Genomic DNA, 20,548 nt, shown 5'->3' with positions numbered 1-20,548 from the left:
CCACTGAGTGTTAGAGAGTAAAATGGAACAAGTACATCATTGGAAAGAGAAGAGGTTTCGCGTAAAAACGTCGATTGAGGGACGCCTGAGTGGCTCAGTTGGTTAAGCGGCTGCCTTCGGCTCAGGTCGTGATCCCGGCGTCCTGGGCTCGAGTCCCACATCGGGCTCCTTGCTCGGCAGGGAGCCTGCTTCTCCCTCTGCCTCTGCCTGTGCTTGCTCTCTCTCCCTCTCTCTCTGACGAATAAATAAATAAAATCTTTAAAAAAAAAAAAAAAAAAACGTCGATTGATTTGGGTGAACACAAATTTTATTCAGTTTGGAAAAGAGAGAAGACGACTTTGGGGTTTAGTTGCCTAAAAATTCGTGATGGGCCAAAGAGTGCAACGTGGCTTCTGAGAACACGTAGCGTGCTGTATGAAGGCACAGGATCCAGAAGACACAAGATGATGATCCCAGGGGACTAGAGCTGTGTCTGGCTGCATCCCCACTGGATTCCTCACACCTATCCCAGGCCGGGCACAAGGTGGTGCTCCCTGGGTGCCAAGCTTGGCTCTGGGTGGCACAGTTGGACATCTGCGTGTCTGCTCTAGTGCCTTGTCTGGGCTGGATCCAAAGGTGAAGAAACAGCTGGTGAGCTCTGAGCCGAAAGGCAGGACCCAGGTGAGCAGAGACGGAAGGAGTCAGGGGAGAGAGGACTCCAGGCAGAGGGCAGCACTAGAATCCGTTCTCATTATCTGATGGGTTTCGATTCTGCTCCCTTTTCCTTCAAAATCCCAATTAAAATACAGGTTTCGGGGGGGGGCAGGGCGCATCACACTTTCGAAGAAGTCTTACCTTTAGCTTTGTTTTCTGAAAAATATGCCACCCTCCCTTTGAGAAAAGAGACAAATGCATTGACACATTTAAGGAAACACTTGGGATATTTTAAATGAGCCAATAAAGGGAGATGAGCAGAAGGGACATAGAGGTCTACACTGGGAGTTCTCATAGCCTCCGATGCTCCCCTTGCAAAGGAACTAATTATGTTTGGAGAAGACGTGTGCTTGATAAAATAATTAAAAATAAATTGCTCTCCTTGGAAATGCAAATTAGCGAGTGTTAAAGCAACCCTGTTGGTCATATAGATAATAAATAGATGGGTTTTCTCAAGTCTGTTAGGCTGCACTGATTGATTTCCAGTTCTGGCTCCAACAGGCCCAGAGCGGCTTCTGAAACAAAGGTGAGGAGATCTCAGGCCCACTGGGAACCGGTGTTGTATCCTGAGGGCCGATGTTGAAAATCTTAAGCCAGGACACTCCCGAACCGACTATGCCTGGCCTAGAATAGGGGACCCCTGAAGAACCACACTTGACCCATTGCTTCCCACGAGCTCCTAGCCGCTGCTGGGGGGTGGGGAGGGACGGGGCAGGGGCACTGTTCCTCCTGCTCCCTCGATAACTACCACAATGCCCTGAGCTACTACTAATGCTGTCTGGTCACAGAAAATAAGGCCTTGGCTCAGAGCCAGGACCCAGATGGATCTTTTGGCATGGGGAGGAAGGGGAGGTATGAGGCCTTGGGGGCTGATCAGACCACTGTTACTAAAATAGAAACTCAGACTACAAAATGCTTTACAGCTTCATGGAAGGACCAATATTGATCAGGGATCCTCTACACAGAGTTTGTTCTTGCAAAGCATTCATAGATGGGATGAGGGAATGATGGGCGTTCTGCTTTGAGGGAAGTCACACTCACCTTGCAAGACAGATGGGATATGAATGAAGGGCACATCCCTAATACCCTTTTGCCTTGCTGACATCAGGGCCCTTCCTACACCTGTAATCTGGGGGCAAAGGATGCCCAAGGGTCAGCGTGACTGGACCACTTGGAGTGCTCTCCTGGGAGTCAGTGACATAAGGGAGGGAAAGGTAGAGGGTACTCTCACCGAGGCTTTACTGTAGGATCTCACCGAATACCCAAGAGGCTGTGTGAGGGAGGTTCTCTCCTTACAGACAGGGACCCTGAATCTCTGTGAGGTACTTCCAGTGAAAAACAGGGTAAATTGTCTAACTCCTGGGAGGATACAAGGGGTAGATGAGGGCAACACGCAAAGAAACACTTCGTGGTGTGGGTCCCACAAACACGCTCAGTAAACATTCCCTATGATTCCTAGGTAACTTGCCCAAGGTCATAGACACCAAGAAGGACCCAACCTGGATTCATTCACATTCACAAGTGGCTCAGTTCAATTCCAAAGCCCACACTTTCCCTGGGGCCGATGGGAGCTTTCTGGATTCAATGGTCTTCGTCTTCCTCGTCCCTCTGGTTTATTGTCCAGTCTCCAGTCCCTTTCAAGTTCATCCAAAGGGACTTTTCTTTCTGTGCTTTTAGACTCATTGCCGACAACTTCCTGGCCTTGTGGCAGTAGCAGAAGAGAGAAATAAGCAGAAGAATCAACAGAATGCAGGGGACCGTCAACAGGAAATAGAGGAAAGATGTCGATGAGCAGATCCTGGAAGGAAGTGTGGGCTCTGCAAGAAAAGGAGAACGACCAAGAAGATAATCAGTCTCCAACTTCCCTGCAACAATCAACCATAAACACCTGGGGGATTTATTGTTACAGGCACATACGGGCAAGAACCGCGGCCCCCTCAAATCATAGGAGGGCAGAAAGAGGGAAGCAGTGGGGAGAGGAGAAGCCCAGAATGGTGCTTTTCCAGCCTCGCCGCCTTCACCCAGCAAGTTCCAACCACTGGGGTTCCAATGACCTACTTAAAACCAACAGCCTCGAAGAAAAAGCCAAACAAAAAAAGAAAACCTCTCCTTTAATCTTCTATCCTCAGAAAAGAGATCTATAATTCAGCCCTCGTTCTCAACTCTGTTGCTGGTCCTGAATTTTTAACTGAGTTATTCCCGCTGCTGCTTCTTGCGTGCGCGTGCACACACTCTCACAACGTCTTGTCTTCACACGACAGCACCCAGGGTGAGCAGCTCCCTCCCTTCCTGACCCTCCAGATGGGTCTCCCCTGGGACACCCTCCTTTGGGCTCCTTTCCTGCATTGCTCTCATGATCGCCTCCCTTCGGCGCACGCACACACACACTCTATACCCGAATCCTCTGGGTCCTTCTAACCCAGCTCATATGACCCTCTTCTTCCCCAGGGTTATCTTCCTGCCTCAGGCATGGTCTTCCAAGGTCCTCTTCTCACATATCCCTTGGTGTAGACCTCTTTTGTTCCCCCTTAACCATCTCCTTGGGTTCATCCACCGTGATTGGAGTCTGCCTGAGAGTGTCATTTGTCCCCGTGTCCCCTGCAGTGTCCCACACACGTGCAAGAGAGCTTTCGCTGATCTGAACTGAATGGGACTGACGGCAACCGGGGGCAAAGGATACTATATAAAGGCAGCCCGAAGCACATGACCGTCAGGCAGCTGCAGCCCGTGGGGAAGCCCCATCACACACAGACACACAGCACGCACGTGCCTCCCCAGAGTGATTCCCGGCCACGTGCCCAGGGAAGCAGAGGGACAGGACTGCAGACTTTCCCAGATTCCAGGAAGCAGCTCCCGGAGTTCCTAGTCCAAGGACTGGGTTTACAGACCCTCCATGCAAAGAGACACAGGCTCAGAGAGATACTAGCTGCTAGATGTAGTCTTCCATCTACATGTATTTACGACAGGATATTTGAAATCCGGGCTCTTCCGGAAAATCGGATGCTAATAGTAGTTGTGTTTTTATTGGAAAATTGTAACGACTATAAACACATTCTTCTTCAAAGGTGAAGTTACAGGATTCAAGGGATTATAGATTCTTAGAGATGTAAACAGCTTTACAGGTCATTTCCACCAACCTCTGCTGCAAGAAAATCCCTGTTTCCCGCATTGCTGATGCATCTTGCACCAAGAAGAATGTCTCTTTGGTGGAAGTCAAGAAAGAATCTAAACATTTGTCCAGCTCCTGCACTGTGAGCTCCTGAAGGACGGGGCCTACATCTGATGCATCTTTTTACCTTGTACAGCACTTGGTCTGTGGGTCATCAATGGAAACTGATGAATGAATTAATTGCATGAGTACATGGCACCCACAAAAACGCAGGGGTGGCAGCCATCATGTTGCACAGAGTAAAGATCATCACTGAACATTAGACCGGCCGCAGCGCTCGGGACTCACAGGTTGCTACGGGGTTTGTGGCCTGGATTTTCTCTGGTCTCATTTATATTCTCCAGCCTAATTTTGGTTTTCCTTTTTGAAAGGATGGACAATGATAAAGCTGGATTTTTAAATCCTTATCACCCCCTCTCTCTGTAGCCTACCTGACCCTTCTTTCCAAGGCCCTGCTTGCCTACAATAATTCTCCCAGCTCTTATGTGAATGTATTTGAAGGCACTGGGATAAGGAGGAGTTATAGATAGAGATGCTGAAAGAAAATGGAGCTGCAGGCAACGGTGGGTAGGAGTACGGGGTTTGACACTTCGCACTACTCATACACAGGGTAGGGACTGACTACCATCCCCAAGAGACCTGGGTTCACATTCTAGCTCTTCAACTTACTGATATTGACATTAGACAAATTACTTATCCTCAACAGTGATTAGTTTCCTCATCGATCCAATGGGGATAATAATTTCTAGAGTTGTGATGAGATAATGCATAATAAGTTATTTAACAGACTGCCCAGCACACTTGTTGAGTCAGCAAGAAGTAAATGTTAGTTGGAAGGCTAGTGAGGATGCTAGGATGTTAGGAAAAATCATGGGCAACTTCTCTCAGGAGATGGGACAGAAAACAGGGCTGGACCAACTGAGTCCTCACCCGGGTCACCCACCTGGTCATGTTCTCCCACAGGCCAAGACTCTCCCTTAAATCTCTGGTCCCTCTATCTCCACGACTGGGTGACAGTCCACTGAGAGTCTAAGGACTACTTAGTAGGAGACTCTGACTTCTCTTCCCAGTCATGGGTGTCAGAGAACTGGAAGGTGAGAGTCTACCTTGGTCTCACCGTTGTTAGACGATGGTATGATCAGGAGGGCTGGCATACAGAAGGGGGAAAGAAATCTGGTACTTGTTTTTTTCTGCCACTGAGACTCTAACCTTCAGCATGAAGGCACTGCCAGAGGGCTTGACTGTCTTAATGGGGAGGAGGCTACTCTGTTTGGAGCAATCTGCCATCAAAGGATGGTAAAGTGTGCTCTTCACAGTGCAGAATTGGCCAACAGCTAGCGACTGTCCGCTCCAGTGCTTCTAAATTACCTCTCCTGGGAAGGCAGGGTTTGCTCTGGATCCCACGATCACCATTTCGAACCATCTGCCTCTTACCCCTATTGGGATTGGAATTAGTGACATTCTAAACCGTTAAGGTTCGGCATTTTTAATCAATCCAAGTAAGTGCCCCATGCTCAAAGTACAAGTTCTGCAAGGCAGGGCCAAAAATGGAATGAGACTCCTTCATCACCGGCTCTAGTTTATAACTGTCTTCCACCCACGGCCAAACATGCCACGAGGAGCACTCCTTTTTGCTAGCACTTCAGAAATATGCACTTCAGCAGAAGAAAGATACAAGATAATGATGGGGGCTATCAACTCCTCCCCCACCTCCCACCAAGACTTTGGCAACTGTCTATGCCAAGTGTAGCCATATGAGAGAGTTGGCTCCTGTCCAACAATAAAAGTAGGGTTAGGGAACCTGATGCGAGTGCATCCCGGAACCAGTGGTGCCTGACAGCATCCTGTTTCCTTTGAAGACTTGCTTGCTCCTTCTTTCATCAAGCATTTGTGAAGTGCTACATGCCAGACATTGTTGGAGGCATTAGGGTAGCATGGGTAAATCCTATGGTCATTCCAGAAGCTTCAGTGCAGTAGGGGCACATATCTCCTTTGAAGGTTCACTTTCTAAGTATATCCTTACACAAATAGAAGTTGGGGAATAGGAACAAACACCATATAATTACAACTAATCCAGTCCCCAGGAAGCCTTATAGTCTTGCCTGTTAATTAATCCCAGCAAATTCTGTAGAATAAGACATTTATGTCTGGGTTCTGAGGGTGAGATAAAAAGATGAAGATATCTCCAGCCCCTACCTTGGCATGGTCAAAGAGAAGAAAGTAAGATGGAGAAGAAGATGAGAGGTCCATTTCCCCAGGGAATTCCTCTTAATTTTTTTCTGACTTCATTTGAGCCACATGCCCCACAGTTTCATTAGGTGGTCCTAAACTAACCAACCTGACATTGTCACATAGAGGTGGTGGAAAACCACCAGAGAAGTGAGAATTGCTAGCATGTTAGATCTGACCTGGACTTTATTAATACATAAGCAGGTCCTTAAAGGAGTGTGATTACACAGTGATTCGGTAAGACCTTGAGCATCTCTACTTGCCAGGCATTGCGCTGTGTTAGGAATGAGACACTCAGTCTGTGCCTTCTCAGAATGTACAGTCTGACGGTGCGGATAGATGTTAGCCAGGTGTGATGACTGAGAGAACAAGGCAAGTCACAGATCGTGGCAGTTATACTCGGAGGTAGAGGATTCATGGATGTTGACCAGAGAAAGATGACATGGGAGAACATTCCAGACAGGAGGTGGTCTGTGTTGATGCAAGTGTTGGACTATTGGTCTATTCTGTTCTGATCTTTCCCTTTGTCCTTGCCACTGCCTCTTTCCCCTCCAGAATGTAAAGGTTCTCAAGTCTCTACCACCTCCAAACCAACACGGAACAAAGTAAAAGTTCATTGACACCTCTCGCCACTTGTTATTTCCTTTCTTGTCCTTTACATCAAAGTTCTTGAAAGTGTAATCGGTATCTGCTGTGTCCACTTTCTCACTGCAGTCTGAATTTTCTCATTACTTGTCTACAATGGTCCTATAGTGTGAAATCCAAAGGATATTTCCCCATTCTTATCTTCATTGATTTCTCTGAAATAGTTGAGTCTGTTGGCTTTCCCTTCCTTCGTGATACCCTCTCTGCTTTTGGTTTCTACAGTACCACTCCTACCTCTTGGCTACTCCTTTCATTCCCCTTTACAGGCTCCTCTTCTGCACTGATCAACAGTGATAGATCTCAGGAGTCCCTCATGGGACACCATTATTGGCTATAAGTTGATGCCTTCTAATCTACAACTCTGGCAAAGATCTCACTTGGAAGTCCCCATGTCTATTGGGTAGAACTCTTCTGATAATTTACTCGTACTCCAAACTCAATTCCAGCCCAGTTTATTAAAAATTGAACTAATTTCCCCTTCAAACTTTTCTCCTATACCCACTAGAAATTTGATATTCATCCTTGGTTCTCCCCTTCTGTTCATGTACCCTCCACATATATCTAATCAGTGTCTAAGTCCTGAAGATGATGCCTCCCAACACTGAATGCCTGCCCTTCTCTCAACCCTTGTGTGTACTGCCTTAATTTGGCCTTCATCTTGTCTCACCTGGGTTCCTACAATCAATTTCAAATGGTTCTCCCTTCTCTGTGTCTGCCTCCCTTCCAGTTCATCTTTAACACAGCTCCAAATGGGAGCTTTCTAAAATGCAAATCTCATGCTGTCCCTCCCCTGCCTGAACTTGTTTGCTGACACTCTATAACGTTCATGAATAAGTTCACCCTCCCCTTTGATATCCATACCCTCTCCATCTCACTAACTTCATCTCTGTCCCTTGTGCAACAGCTTTTAATATCATCTTGCATAGTTTTTCCTTTTCCTAAAATATCTTCTCTTCCTTTTTCTTGCATACCCCCAAGGAACTTCCTGGAGCTCCTCCCCACACAGCCCTTTATCCCAGCCCTGCCTCTGTTCCTTCAGCCCGAGGCTGCTGCTTTGATGACTGCTATCATTGTGGACTTCAAGTCCCCCATCGGAATCTGAGCTCCTTGGGAAAAGACTCTGTAATACACATTTTTGTATTTTCAGATCCTCACATAGTTACTTATTGAACAACTTAAAATATTTTGTCACATATATGGATATATCCATACGTGTGTGTGTGTGTGTGTGTGTGTGTGTGTGTGTGTGTGTATAGCATGTTTGGTGGCATAAGGGGATAGAGAGTTAACATTTCTTGACCACTTACAATATTTATTCTAGGAACCATATTACTTTATACACATTTGTATTATTATCCTCACTTTATGAGTAAGCTGAGGTTCACAGAGGTTAAATAACCAGGGTATGAGTTTGTAGGTAGGTGGCAGGGCTGTGATCTGAGCCTAGGCTTGTCTGATTCTGAACCCCAAGATTTTTCATACCCGCTCCTCCACTGCCTCCACAACTCTGTAACTCCCAGAAAGGAACAGCCAGGTAGAGGAAGCGAGATACTGTAATTGAGGATTTACTTGGGAACCCTTAAATGTGGTTATAAAAAACCCTCAGCTGATTGTGGCACAGGCTTTCAAGCTTCTTCAACTGTAAGGAATACAAAGATGACCTAATTTTTAACATTTTCTTTCCAGAGTTCATCTTTTTTAAAACCTTTCACCTGATTTATAAGGATTCCACAAAGATTAACAGTATATATACATATACTGTGAAGGATCCCATCTGTCTCAGAGGAGATGTGCTTTTTAGTCACAGAATAGGTACATTTTATACTTGTTATCTATTTATGCTGCTACCAAAACCCGCTGATGCTATAGGGTCTGCGGATTCCAGTGAGAAAACAGGTATGGAATGTGCTCAGGGTTGTGGGACTTCCCACAATTGTTAGACTAGAAGAAAAGCCAAGAGGAAGAAAAATTCTCTCTGGACACTTGGGAGAAAAGTTCTGCTGAAGAATGGTCAGGGGAAAGGATGACGGAGCCCCAGGGAACAAATCAGGTAATTGGCTTCCTCTCCAGAAGCTTGGCCGGGGCTGGGTTCCAACTAACCCTACTTCAAAGAAGTTGACACCTTTCTGGGCAGCACATTTTCTCCATGCTAAGGAGCGTCACCCAAGCTAGCTGGTGTTTTAGGAATTGACCTTTCATTGATCTTTCTTACCCTTCTTGGTGTAGGACACCGAGACCACATCTCTATGTCTCCAGTGTCCCTTTCCCAGTGTAAGTTCAGCTAATAGCTCACTTCTCAGCCTCACCTTAAACCCTGACATAAAGGAGCGGCTCAGAGATGAGCTTGGCTACATCAGGCAGCGCAGTGATCACCAGGGAAGATTCACGGGTCTGGCTGGCAAAACTGTTGCTTTCACGAACAAATGCTTCGTGAATGTCTATTACATGCTCGGCACCAGGTTGGCTAAAAGGATGCTCTCCTCTCTTTCACAACCACCTATTCCACATCCCACCTGAAGCTGTGCACTGAGTAGGATGGTCTTCCTACATAGAGAATGGCCATGCTGTGGCCAAGGTCTTTCAGGAGCCACCCTCCTTGTTGACCCTGTAAATGAGTTCTATGGGGCACACTTCCTCCTTCGATGCCTTGCAAGCTGTCATTAGGAGACACACATCAAGTGACTATCATTATCAAAATCCTGCTAATCTGTTGAACATATAGAGTGATAAGAAGCTTGGCACTTATTCATTGAGAAAGGTTTCGTTTTGTTTTTGAGGTGGGGAGCATTTAGATTAGTTGACTTGGGTTCAACCCAATGAAACCTCAAGTCACTATACCCCAATCCCTCACTCTGACTCCCACTGCAGATCTGAGCCTTCTGAGAGTGGAGAATCAGCCAAGGGGTAAGGGTGTCTACTGCGAACATTATTTTGTTCTTTGAAAGGGTACGAAGTTGATGGCTTTTTTGTGTGTTTGTTTGTTTGTTTGTTTGTTCGGGAGGGTAAGGGGGGGAGTGGGCCAGATGCCCCTGACATTTAAATGTCAATGCCAAAAACTCTCATAGACCTTGTCGGTCCAAATGAAGAATGGAAATTGGCACTGAGAGAAATGGCAGAGTCACTTCATTTAGGGAATCTGTAAATGGTTTTCAGCAAAACATAACTGAGAGGGAAAGCATAAGAGAGGAGACAAAGATTCTCCTGACCACGGACCAGGACAGATTAGCCCCTTGTTACCTGAAGGCAGCACTGTGAGCACCATATGCTGTGACTCGTCTGAGGCTTGCTTGACCCACTTGCTTGGGTTGCCGTGCAACTGCCACTCGGCCACTCTGCACCAGTAGAGTCCAGCATCCTCCATCTCTACCCAATGAAGCTGCAGGACAAACTCTGTGGAGGATAAACGGTAACAGACCAGAGGCCTCCTGAGCTCCTCTTCGCCGTACTCCAGCAAGCCATCATGCTGCAGGTGCACCAGCATTTTCGTTCCAGAATTTTCCCTGTTCCGGTACCACATCACAGAGAACAGGGAAGCTGAGCTGCCAGGACTCTCCAAGCTGCAGCGGATGGCCACCTTGCTGTGCTCAGTAGCATTCTCTGTTCTGTACTCTTTGGACACACGTACTTTACTTCCTAGGAAATAAAACGGCAATATGTTCGAGAAGAATCCAGATATTTTGTTCGGAGACTGCGTCTGAAAAATGTAGTTTTCACTGAGGAGATGCCGTCTTACAATCCTTAGACATCAGGTCATTCATCTGTAACATGTTTTTCCTTGACCTCTGTTCCTCCTCCACATTTGCTAGAACATTCTGTGCTATGACTCAAACAGGCCATTTTCCTTCTTCAGCCTTATCTCTTGTCTGCTGAAAACCTGCCCCGGAAACCTCCTAGCTTCAGTGGGTGTTCTGCCCTGCTGCTTTTACCCCTCCCCGGTCAACTCTTTCCTCTGCTTCCCAGAGGGATCCTTCAAAACTTCCAGCCATCCTCTCGAGCTGTGTATGGCACCAGTGCCCCTCGTTCTTAGCAGATTACCCTCCTCCCATACGCCCACATATCATCTCAGTTCTAGACGCAAGGAAAGAGGAGGCTATCAGAGAGAATGAACATGTTTATACAAGTGTTAGACTCCCATTCAAGGAGACACTAAATTACTGGATTAGACTAAGCTGTTTTTTTTATTATGTTCAATTAGCCAACATAGCATTAGTTTTTGACATAGTGTCCAACGATTCACCAGTTGACTAAGTTTTAAACAGATTTTGACGTTTACTTTTTTAAACGTTCCCCTCCTAACCAGCAGGTGAGAACTTTGAAGGCCAGAATAGTCACAAACAAAATATATAAATTATAGTACATACTAAATTTTCGACTCTACTACAAACATATTTATTAAACTGTCTTTAAAAGAATGACTTCAGGGGCACCTGGGTGGCTCAGTGGGTTAGGCCTCTGCCCTTGGCTCAGTTCATGATCTCAGGGTCCTGGGATTGAGCCCCACATTGGGCTCTCTGCTCGGTGGGGAACCTGCTTCCCCCCTGCCTCTCTGCCTACTTATGATCTCTCTCTCTGTCAAATAAATGAATAAAATCTTAAAAAAAAAAAAAAAAGAGTAACTTAAAGAATGACTTCAGGGTACCTGAGTGGCTTAGTCAGTTAAGCATCTGCCTTTGGCTCGGATCATGATCCCAGGGTCCTGGGATCGAGTCCCCCATCGGGGATCCCTGCTCAGCGGGAAGTCTGCTTGTCTCTCTTCCTTGGTCCCTCCCCCTGCCCATGCTCTCTCTCTTTCAAATAAATAAATAAATATCTTTTAAAAAATAAAATAGGGGTGCGTGGGTGGCTCAGTGGGTTAAGCCGCTGCCTTCGGCTCAGGTCATGATCTCAGGGTCCTGGGATCGAGCCCCGCATCGGGTTCTCTGCTCGGCAGGGAGCCTGCTTCCTCCTCTCTCTCTCTGCCTGCATCTCTGCCTACTTGTAATCTTTCCCTGTCAAATAAATAAATAAAATCTTTAAAAAATAAAATAAATAAAAGAATAACTTTATCTGATCCTGGATTTGTTGCTGTTATTATTACCACCTTGACTCTCTCCTTCCCTTCATGGCAAAGTATGTGATATATTAGTTTATATGATACTGTCTCTGCTTCATCATCTCTAATTCCTCCCTACTGGACTACAATCAGTCTTCCAGTCATGCTCTGGCTAAGATCCTCACTATGGGCCCAATTTCTTAGCTCAAGACACTTTGTTTTGTTGTCCTCTCTGTGTATTTTATCCCTGAAGTCCATTTTCTTCTTAAGTCCTCTCCTCTTTTGATTTCAGAGAAAATGTCTCTCCTACAATTCTGACCACTCCTTCGCAGTATCTTTCCCTGGGGCCTCTTCCTTAACTCACACCCCACACCAGGGTGCACAGTTGGCCACCCCCACCCACAGATATGTTTTGTTTGACACCCTCAGAATTTGAAAAGAACTCGGATTCGTTGCGTACATTCTCAAATCGAGCGATGTCACACGAGAAAGATTTTAGGTATTTCTTGATACACTAAAAGATCAGACAACACTGAGCCCACATTTATGGATGGGACGTGTTTGCTAGCTTGAGCTAAGGAGTGGCTGCCTCCTTAAAAAGGGTGCGCATACACTGTCAAGATCTGGCTTGGGCAAATGGGAGAAAGGGCTGCCAGCCATACAGATGGAGAGTGTAAAAGTATGCACGGGTCTTGTGGGATGGCAAGGATGATAATGCAATTTGGGAGCTGCTGAGTGTAAGAGTCTCAAGGGCATCCAAGTAGAAATGTACAATAGCCAGCTGGGTAGAAAGATTTGGAGCTAAACATCAAGACTGAGAGCAATTTCATCGAAGGTGGTAGTTGAAACCAAGGAAGAATTGAAGAAGTTCTGAAGCAAGCAGAGAATAAGAAGACAAAGGGGCCCAGGATCTGTCCCTGAGGAACACATTTAGCAGGGAGAAGAAGGGCCTGAAGAACATGGAGAAGAGGAAGCAGAGCAGCCGGAAGAGATCCCAACGCTAAGCTATTGTCTTGCTCTGCTGCCCCCAACAGAGAGTAAGCTCCTTAAGGCAAGAGCTGTGCCTTATTCCTCTTTGTATCTCTAAACGTTCATTATAATCTTATTTTTGGATGTTACGTTGCAAATAAAATTTTAAGCACCACTTATTTGCATTGTGCTGTTGGATCTCAGCCAGTTCCCAAACCTTCGCTGTGACATTCATTTAATTTTAATAAACATTGGAGGTGACCTAACTAACACCGAGTGATCTAATGAACCCTGCCCACATTTCAACCACAGCACTCCTAGACCAATGCAAATGGATGGAACTTCTATTACATCTTTAAAGATCTCCTGAGGAAGAGGAGACTCCCTCAGTAAGCCATTCCAACAGTTAACTACTCTTATTCGCCTTATGTTTAGGCAGCCAAATGTTGAAAAGCAATTTCTCCACACATCCCTATAGAGTTGTACAGTTTCTGTTCACAGTGGGAGAAATATGCTTCGTATTACTCTTTCTTTGCCAAATTACAGTAGAGCCCCACTGGAATGACACAGCTTGTTATTACAGAGATCTAGAGATAGGACACGCTAGGTAGCTCCAGAGACCAGGCTGCCAGGCTGATAAGCAAACCAAAGGGATCTAGTCCCCATCCAAGCACCTTGAAGCCACAGACTGATTCATCTTAAGTGATACCTGCTTTCTCTGCTGGGCTACCAGGTCCTGCATTCATTGTGTAGGTGGACACTCTTCCTATGACCCTGGGTCATAGTTCTACCTTCACATAACCACTCTAGAGAAAAGCTGCCCAAGAAAAGATGGAAATCCTATAGAAAGACATGTAAGAATACACTTGCAAGGTTTACCTGTAGGCCTGAGTTTCAATTCTGTCAGACCCGACTTCTTTTCTCCAAGCTTGTGCCAAGTGCCATTTGTAGACAAGAGCCATTCCTCCACAGTGCAGTGGTACTTGCCCTGATCGCTGTCTTCCACATTCAAAATGTGTAGCTGAAACAAGTCTTGGGAAACTTTTTCGGGGTAGAATTTTTGTTTTCTCCTTTGGGTGTGAAATTCATCCCCATATTTTACAACATTGGTTTGGTCCATTTGCAGGATCCTCAGCCAGATTGCGTTAGTGGAACTGGGAAAGAAGTACCAAATGACGGCTAACTGAACGTCTCCAGTGGACTGGGACAAGATGCTACATTCTATGTTGGTGTTGTAGTTGATGAGGATCTCTCGGACTTGACTGCTTGAGTTCACTTGCAGCTTGCTCTCTAAATTAAAAGAATGGTGACAGTAACTTTTGTTACTTCACTAGAAAATAGAATTTTAAGGTAGAAGGGACATTAGAGGTCAACTAAGGCAATGCATCCTACATTCATTGGATATAGGCATTCCCTCCTACACAGTCCCACTAAATGCCCACAAAGCCTCTGGATAGCTCACCAACTAACAAAGCAGCTTGTTCCATCTTTGGACATCACTGCCACTAGAGAATTCTTTCTGATGTCAACTTGGATTTTACCACTCTGTACCTTCCAGTCACTGGTCCTGGTTCTACCCTTAGCTGGCAGAGTAGGATAGGGAACATGGGGCAGGATGGAGTGTCATACAGAAAACCAAGCTCTTCCACATGGTAATGCCTCACTAACAAAGCCTAGACATTTTCTCTTCTGTCGCATTTTATAAATCAGTGAGAAAAAGTGGCCCTATTAATGCTTTGTTTGTGTACTCACTCTCCAGAATACTCCTGGATTTACAATTTGCTGACATGTCCTTGCTTGTTTTTGCCTTCAAACATGGGTAAACAAGAGGTAGTTGTAGGTGGGCTATTAAAATTGTATGTCTCTTTGAAGCCAGTTAATGGGAATCTCATACAGATATGGAGTCAGCTATCCTTTTACTCTAGCAGTTTTTCTGCTCTATCAGAAAGAAGATTGCTACAACTTGCTTTCCAAACCTTATTCTAACTTCTTGCTGTTATCGCTAATTCTACTTTTGTAATGGCTTCTTGAAGTTGCCAGGAGGTCTCTTTCCTCTTCCTTCAACAAATACGTATTAAGCACACACTGGGTTATGTGCCAGACCATTCCAAGCTCTGTGGATACCTCCCATCAGCAGGTTCACAGTCTAGGGAGAAACTAGTACAGGCACAGAGGTTTACAGATTACAACACTGTGTCAGCCAAATGTGACACAGGTATGCAGAAATGGCTGTCAGAGCCCAGGGCAGGACTATCTAACTCAAATATGGCAGTGGGGAGAGGCTTCCTGGAGCAGAGATCTCCAGGCTAAGTCTTAAGAGTTAATAGGAATTCGTCTGGTGGAGAAAAGTTTAAAGAGTTCACACAAAACCCATGACTTGAACAAAGACTAAAAGTGAGGGAGAACATAGAGTATTTGAAAACCTGCAAGCTCAAATTCAAGATGGAAAGTAGAAGATGATGCTGGAAAATCATAATGTAAAGACATAAATGTGCCAGGTTATAAAGGATCTTGCAAGCTGTGCTATGGGAGTTTGGATAAGGTGGATATGGAGGCGTTGTGGTTTCTCACCTGGGCCACTGGTGGATTGTGTATACATGGAGAACAGTGTAGGAGGAGTAGCTTTGGAAGAATAAAAATAGTGCATTTATGTTTGGACTTACTAAGTGTAGATATGCCTCAGAGCTAGCTGCATAACGAGTCTGGGGATCAAGAGGAGACTTTCAGGATAATGGATTTGAGAGACGTCACTATATAGGTTGAACCAGGGGGAGGAATAAGCCCACTTCAGGAAACTGTATAGACTGAGAAGAAAACAAGCTAAAGCTGAAACACAAAGGAATGGATCTGTGAAGGAGAAGAACTCTGCAAAAGAGAATGAGAAGAAACAGAGTGTTAGGAAAGAAACCAAGAAAATCTTGTGTCATGAGGCCAAGGAAAAAGAAAGTTTCAAGAAGAAGGGATTGGGTTGACAATTTTAAATACCACGGGAAGGAGAAAGCAATTAAGGCAAGAGTTAATTAACAAGGAGATTATTAAATGTCACTCAGCAGCAGAGAAAATAATGGCTGCCACCATGTCTGACCATCCTCTTGGTACATCAGGCACTGTCCTGGGCACATTACATATATCACCACCTTTACAGTGCACAGCTGCAATTTAGGGATGAAGTACCTAGACTAGGACAGACTGAGTGACTTGCTCAACGCTAAGCCACTCACTGGTGCCTGTCAAGTGGCAATGACTTCAAAGTCTCTTGAACACAATGTCTTTAGAGAACAGAAGTCATAAAAGAAGATACGTTAACCCAGCGTGACTTTGCCCAAGGTTGTGTCTTACTTTTTTACCTCTGCTGTTTTACCAGCTGATGAGGTAAATTCTATTTGACAATAATCAGATATTCTCTCTTTACATTAACATGTTAAATCAAGAGGATAAATGTATTCTAGTGGAATTGACATTATCCTTACCAGTAGGGGAGACATTGCAAACATTTAATGATCAGTAAGGCACAGGCAGTGACCAATCCAAAGAATGCCTCCCTCCCCATCAGAGCTGGTCCAAGAAGCCCCCTGTTGTGCCACATGATACCTTTCACTTGCTGGGTAGTGGGGACTTAAGGAAAGAGGGGGATGGTGCCTGGAGCAACAGTAACTAGTAGTCGGTGTGGAGGTATGTCAATGTTTTAACAACAAGTATGGCTGTCCCATGTGTATTAACTTCATGTTAGCCTGGATATCGGTTTTATTCAGTGCTAACTTATACAGTCAAAACATGGGGGAGGAAGGTATTTTATGTTTTAATTCTGTAACTTGCCCCAAATAAGAGAAATGTGTTTGTTTGATTTTAAAGCAAGGATTAATTTCCAGTGGTGTTTACCTGGTAAAGCGATGGCTATCATCAGTGAGTGAGAGAAGGCAGAAGCTCTTGCGGAGCTGCTTGTGCATAGGGAATTTCTGACATAAACTTCGACTTTACACTGATAAACTCCTGCTTCTTCCTCAGTGGCATCATGGATTAGGAGTTGAGAATGAATCGAGGACTGGAGAACTTTTGTCTTCTTTTGGAACTGAGCTAGGTCTTCCCCCCACTCAATAGTGCCATTATGGGTGACTCGAACAAGTAGATGAAAGACTTGAGATCTCGATGGCTGGAACAGCCACGTCACAGTGAGTGGCACCCTGAGGTTAGCGTAGTCAGCCTCCACTACGCAGGACAAGCCAAAGGTCTTGCCTAATTCTACTTTGGGCTGACGGCTCATCAGCTTAACCCGTAAACTTGACTCTGTGGGCAGAAACACACGGGAAACACCAATGCCAATATGTTTATCAAATCAAAGTTCTCCTACCTACCACCTCTTCATATGGAACCATGCATTCATACATGGGGAGTTCCAAATATTTGGGGCTAAAAGTTGACTCACGGTACAATCTGTCCTGAATTCTGGCTTCAATTTTCCAAAGTTGATCCTATTCTGAGAGCGTTCCCAGCAGGAACAACAAACAGGCAGTGTTTCTCCAGCCTGCCGCTTAGACAGCTGCTACCAAGTAGGTGGAGTGCTCTCCCCTCCCCAGCCCTACCCCTGGATGGTGGGCCTCCCCTGATTTCCACTCGTGGGCTCAGCGTCTCTCTGGCGCACAGGCTTGAAGAGATTCTGCAAGCCCAGAGCTGCAGCTATAGAAGCCTGGATGTACAAAACTCACGTCCACGGGCACAGGTCCTCTATACGTCCACTCTAGCTCATAGGCTTTTGTGTTTAGCTCCGACCAACAACCAACAAGTGGCACCCTACACATGATCCTTATAAAGAGGAGTAAACTTTAGAGACTGGTGGACAGACAAGGCAGCCAGAGACTATGCTCTGTGTCCTGGGGTGCACGTGCCACAAGGAGGGGTTTCGGGATGACGCACAAATTCCACTGCATCCCACCGTCAAGGAAGGTACTGCTGATATATTTAAGTTTAGAACAGGATTTCTTCGACACTTACCCAGAGACTTGACAGTGACTGCCAACTTCTGAGTCCAGCTCCGACCTCCGGAGTGGCTCTGGGTGTCCTCAGACACTCGGCACTCATACACACCGCTATCTGTGATGCTGGTGGGGCTGATCTCCAGCTGGAAGGTGGCCCAGTCCATTTTCTCCAGCCTCCTGGGGCCCCGGTTGTTGAGTTGCTTGTAGGAGGCCCCCAGCTGCACGGTACCATCTTGTTGCATACTGGCCACCAACTCCGGCTGCGCCTGGCCTTGTGGGAGGTGCCACCATTCCACGGACAGGAGACTCACAGCCCCATCTGCCTTGCAAAGAAGCATTAATGCCTCTCCTTCCCACGTGGCTTCCTGCTTGTTCTTGGTGGATAAGACCACATTTCTTGCTATGGGTTACAGATTTGAGAGGAAAAAGAAGTATTTCAAGTAAATGAAAATTTTACTAAAACACAGTGAAATCTCTTTAATTAGGCTTTGACTGGTTTGTGACAAATCAGATCAGGCTGTTGACTGTTCTTACCACCCCCAGAAAAGAGATTTGCTAACCACTTAACTAGTGGCAATAAGACAGCAGAAAGAATATCAGGAGCACTTATTTACACTTAAACAATTTATAACTTGCCTTTATTTTTAGTGCTTTGTTAAATCAGCCCTTCATTAAGAACATCTAGTTGGGAAAACATCTGATAATATTTCGTTAGATTAATTAGGGTGGGTGTACGAGCCTAAAAGTAACAAAGCTGTGTTTATTTAAATTTTTCGTCTTTTAGAATTTTATATTTCATAGATCAAAATGACATTGCTCTCCCTACTTATTTTTCCCCTAATTAGTATGTGTTGTGAATAGGAAAGGAGTATTGGTAATTAGATTTCTTTTCAAAAACTACCATTAGGGGTACCCGGCTGGCTCAGTCCATAAAGCGTGGGACTTTTGATTCCAGGTTCATGAGTTCGAGTTCTACCCTGGTTGTAGAGTTTATTTAGACAACAACAGCAAACAAAATACTGCCATTAAAAACAATTACTAGAAAAGAAAAAACAACTACTTGGGGGAAAATACACAGATAGATACATTTCCCTTCTTCAAATCACATGTTCTCATACATACACTATTGGTTGAAAGGAGATCCTTCTTTTATCTGAACTATAATGTTAAATTACAAAATATAAATGGCTCCCAGATGGGAAACTCAGAATGTATAGAAATGCAAACACTCATTCAACAGATACTTCCCGTGCAAGGCTTTGTCCTGGGTGCTTTGTGGGCAAAGCAAAGAGACCTCAGTAGCTCATGCATCTCAGGTTTAAGGCCAAGGTCCTGGGAGTCAGAATTTATCTTGGGCAACACAGTTGTCCTCCCGGACCCTTGATTTTCTTTCCTGTATATACAAATGTAATAGTAGCACCTACCTTATCGTACTGCTGGGATGACTAAAAGTGGTACACACCCAAGGGTTTAGCCTGGCTGGCAAGGGTAAATACCCAGTAAAGGGAGCTATTAGCATTGAGAGGTACTTAGTGAAAGTGAGGTAGTTCAAAGCCAAAAGATAGAAAACAAAATAGAATTGGGATGAGAAATCTCAATAGGATCTAAATGAATTTGCAAATTGTTTTTCCCTGCTGGGGAAGAAGCTGGGTCTTCTCTGGCTCTATGTATATACGTAGATAAGGTACAAAGGCAGAATGAAGCCTGATGTCCACAAGTACATCCAATACATGTATTTAATATTTTAATTATCTAATAATACAATTAAATAATTAAATGATAATTATTTAATAATTATTAGTTAAATAATATTTAATATTCTATATCTATATCTATATCTGTATCTGTATCTATATATGCAAACCTACTTCCAGATTTTGGGTAGTGAGGGCAGGATTATACTTAAAGTTCTTTTCAAGTTAAAAGTAGACTCAAACTGAAGTTTAGAAAATAAAGAGGAAATTATTACTCATAATCTCACTACTTGAATGTAACCATTATGGTTAGTTTCAACTAACATCAATTTTTTTTTAAAGAAAAAAAATGAGGTCTCCTTAGTTCTTTACAGTCATTACTGCCTCTTGGTAAGAAGTAATAATCTTATCAAGTACATGTAAGTTACACATTCACAGTGGTAGTGAGTACCCCCTTCTGTTTAAAATATTCATAAAATATGAGTTTCATGATAAAACTGCTCAGACTTTGGTTTGACTTTCAAAACCGAATGCTCAACAGAATCTTTAATAAATTTGCTAATAACTTTTTCTGTTTCCCCATACGAGGCCCAGTTTGGACTCCAGCCTACACAAAGAACTATATTTCGCTTTGGAAGACCATCCTACGGACAGGCTTATGATCTGAGGACCACAAAGCACACCTTCAGGTCCCCTCTGGCACAGATTCCCATATGCCAAATTTAAGAAAGGTTTACAGATACGTTTCAGCAGAGACTGAGATGAATGAAGCAAAGATTACGCTTCATGTAAATATGTAAACCCACCCACACGGATCTTCCTGAATCCTAGAAAGTCAGACCAAATGTTTAGTGTGAAAACTAACACCAACACACTTCCTGGCGTGCCATCCTAGGCCAAGGCTTGTGCTTCTTCGTTGCTCGCAAACGGGGCAACAGAGAAGAGCATGAAAGGGAAATTGATCTATCTTTGGAGATGCCACCAATGAGCAAGTGAAAACGAGAGTATCTTTATTTTTAGCTGGGTTTTGTTTTGTGCTCTTGGGCAGTGGATGCTTCTAGGCTTTGAGTATCACACCCAGCCCCGAGCATCCTAACATATGTTGTAGATTTGTCTGTTTTCTCTGCACACAATAAACACGGAG

The 20,548-nt window shown here is 44.7% G+C and overlaps 1 protein-coding gene across 1 annotated transcript in view; it reads right to left on the bottom strand.

Annotated features, from left to right (window-relative positions):
* Window positions 1-284: 284 nt before the first annotated feature.
* The window catches only part of CD101 (CD101 molecule), a 36,719-nt gene continuing 16,455 nt past the window's right edge, over window positions 285-20,548 (bottom strand). Inside the window, exons 5-9 of the mRNA XM_044238998.1 lie at window positions 17,727-18,110; window positions 16,617-17,021; window positions 13,617-14,027; window positions 9,974-10,369; window positions 285-2,510 (exon numbers count right to left, since the gene is read on the bottom strand). Of these exons, the coding sequence (XP_044094933.1) occupies window positions 2,275-2,510; window positions 9,974-10,369; window positions 13,617-14,027; window positions 16,617-17,021; window positions 17,727-18,110 (1,832 nt within the window). The 3' untranslated portion in view covers window positions 285-2,274. The remainder of the gene's footprint in view (window positions 2,511-9,973; window positions 10,370-13,616; window positions 14,028-16,616; window positions 17,022-17,726; window positions 18,111-20,548) is intronic.

Source organism: Neovison vison, chromosome 2 (assembly GCF_020171115.1).
Source record: "Neovison vison isolate M4711 chromosome 2, ASM_NN_V1, whole genome shotgun sequence".
NCBI lineage: Eukaryota > Metazoa > Chordata > Mammalia > Carnivora > Mustelidae > Neogale > Neogale vison.
The sequence above is the reverse complement of the archived record's forward strand: the minus strand, read 5'-3'. Positions and strand labels throughout refer to the sequence as shown.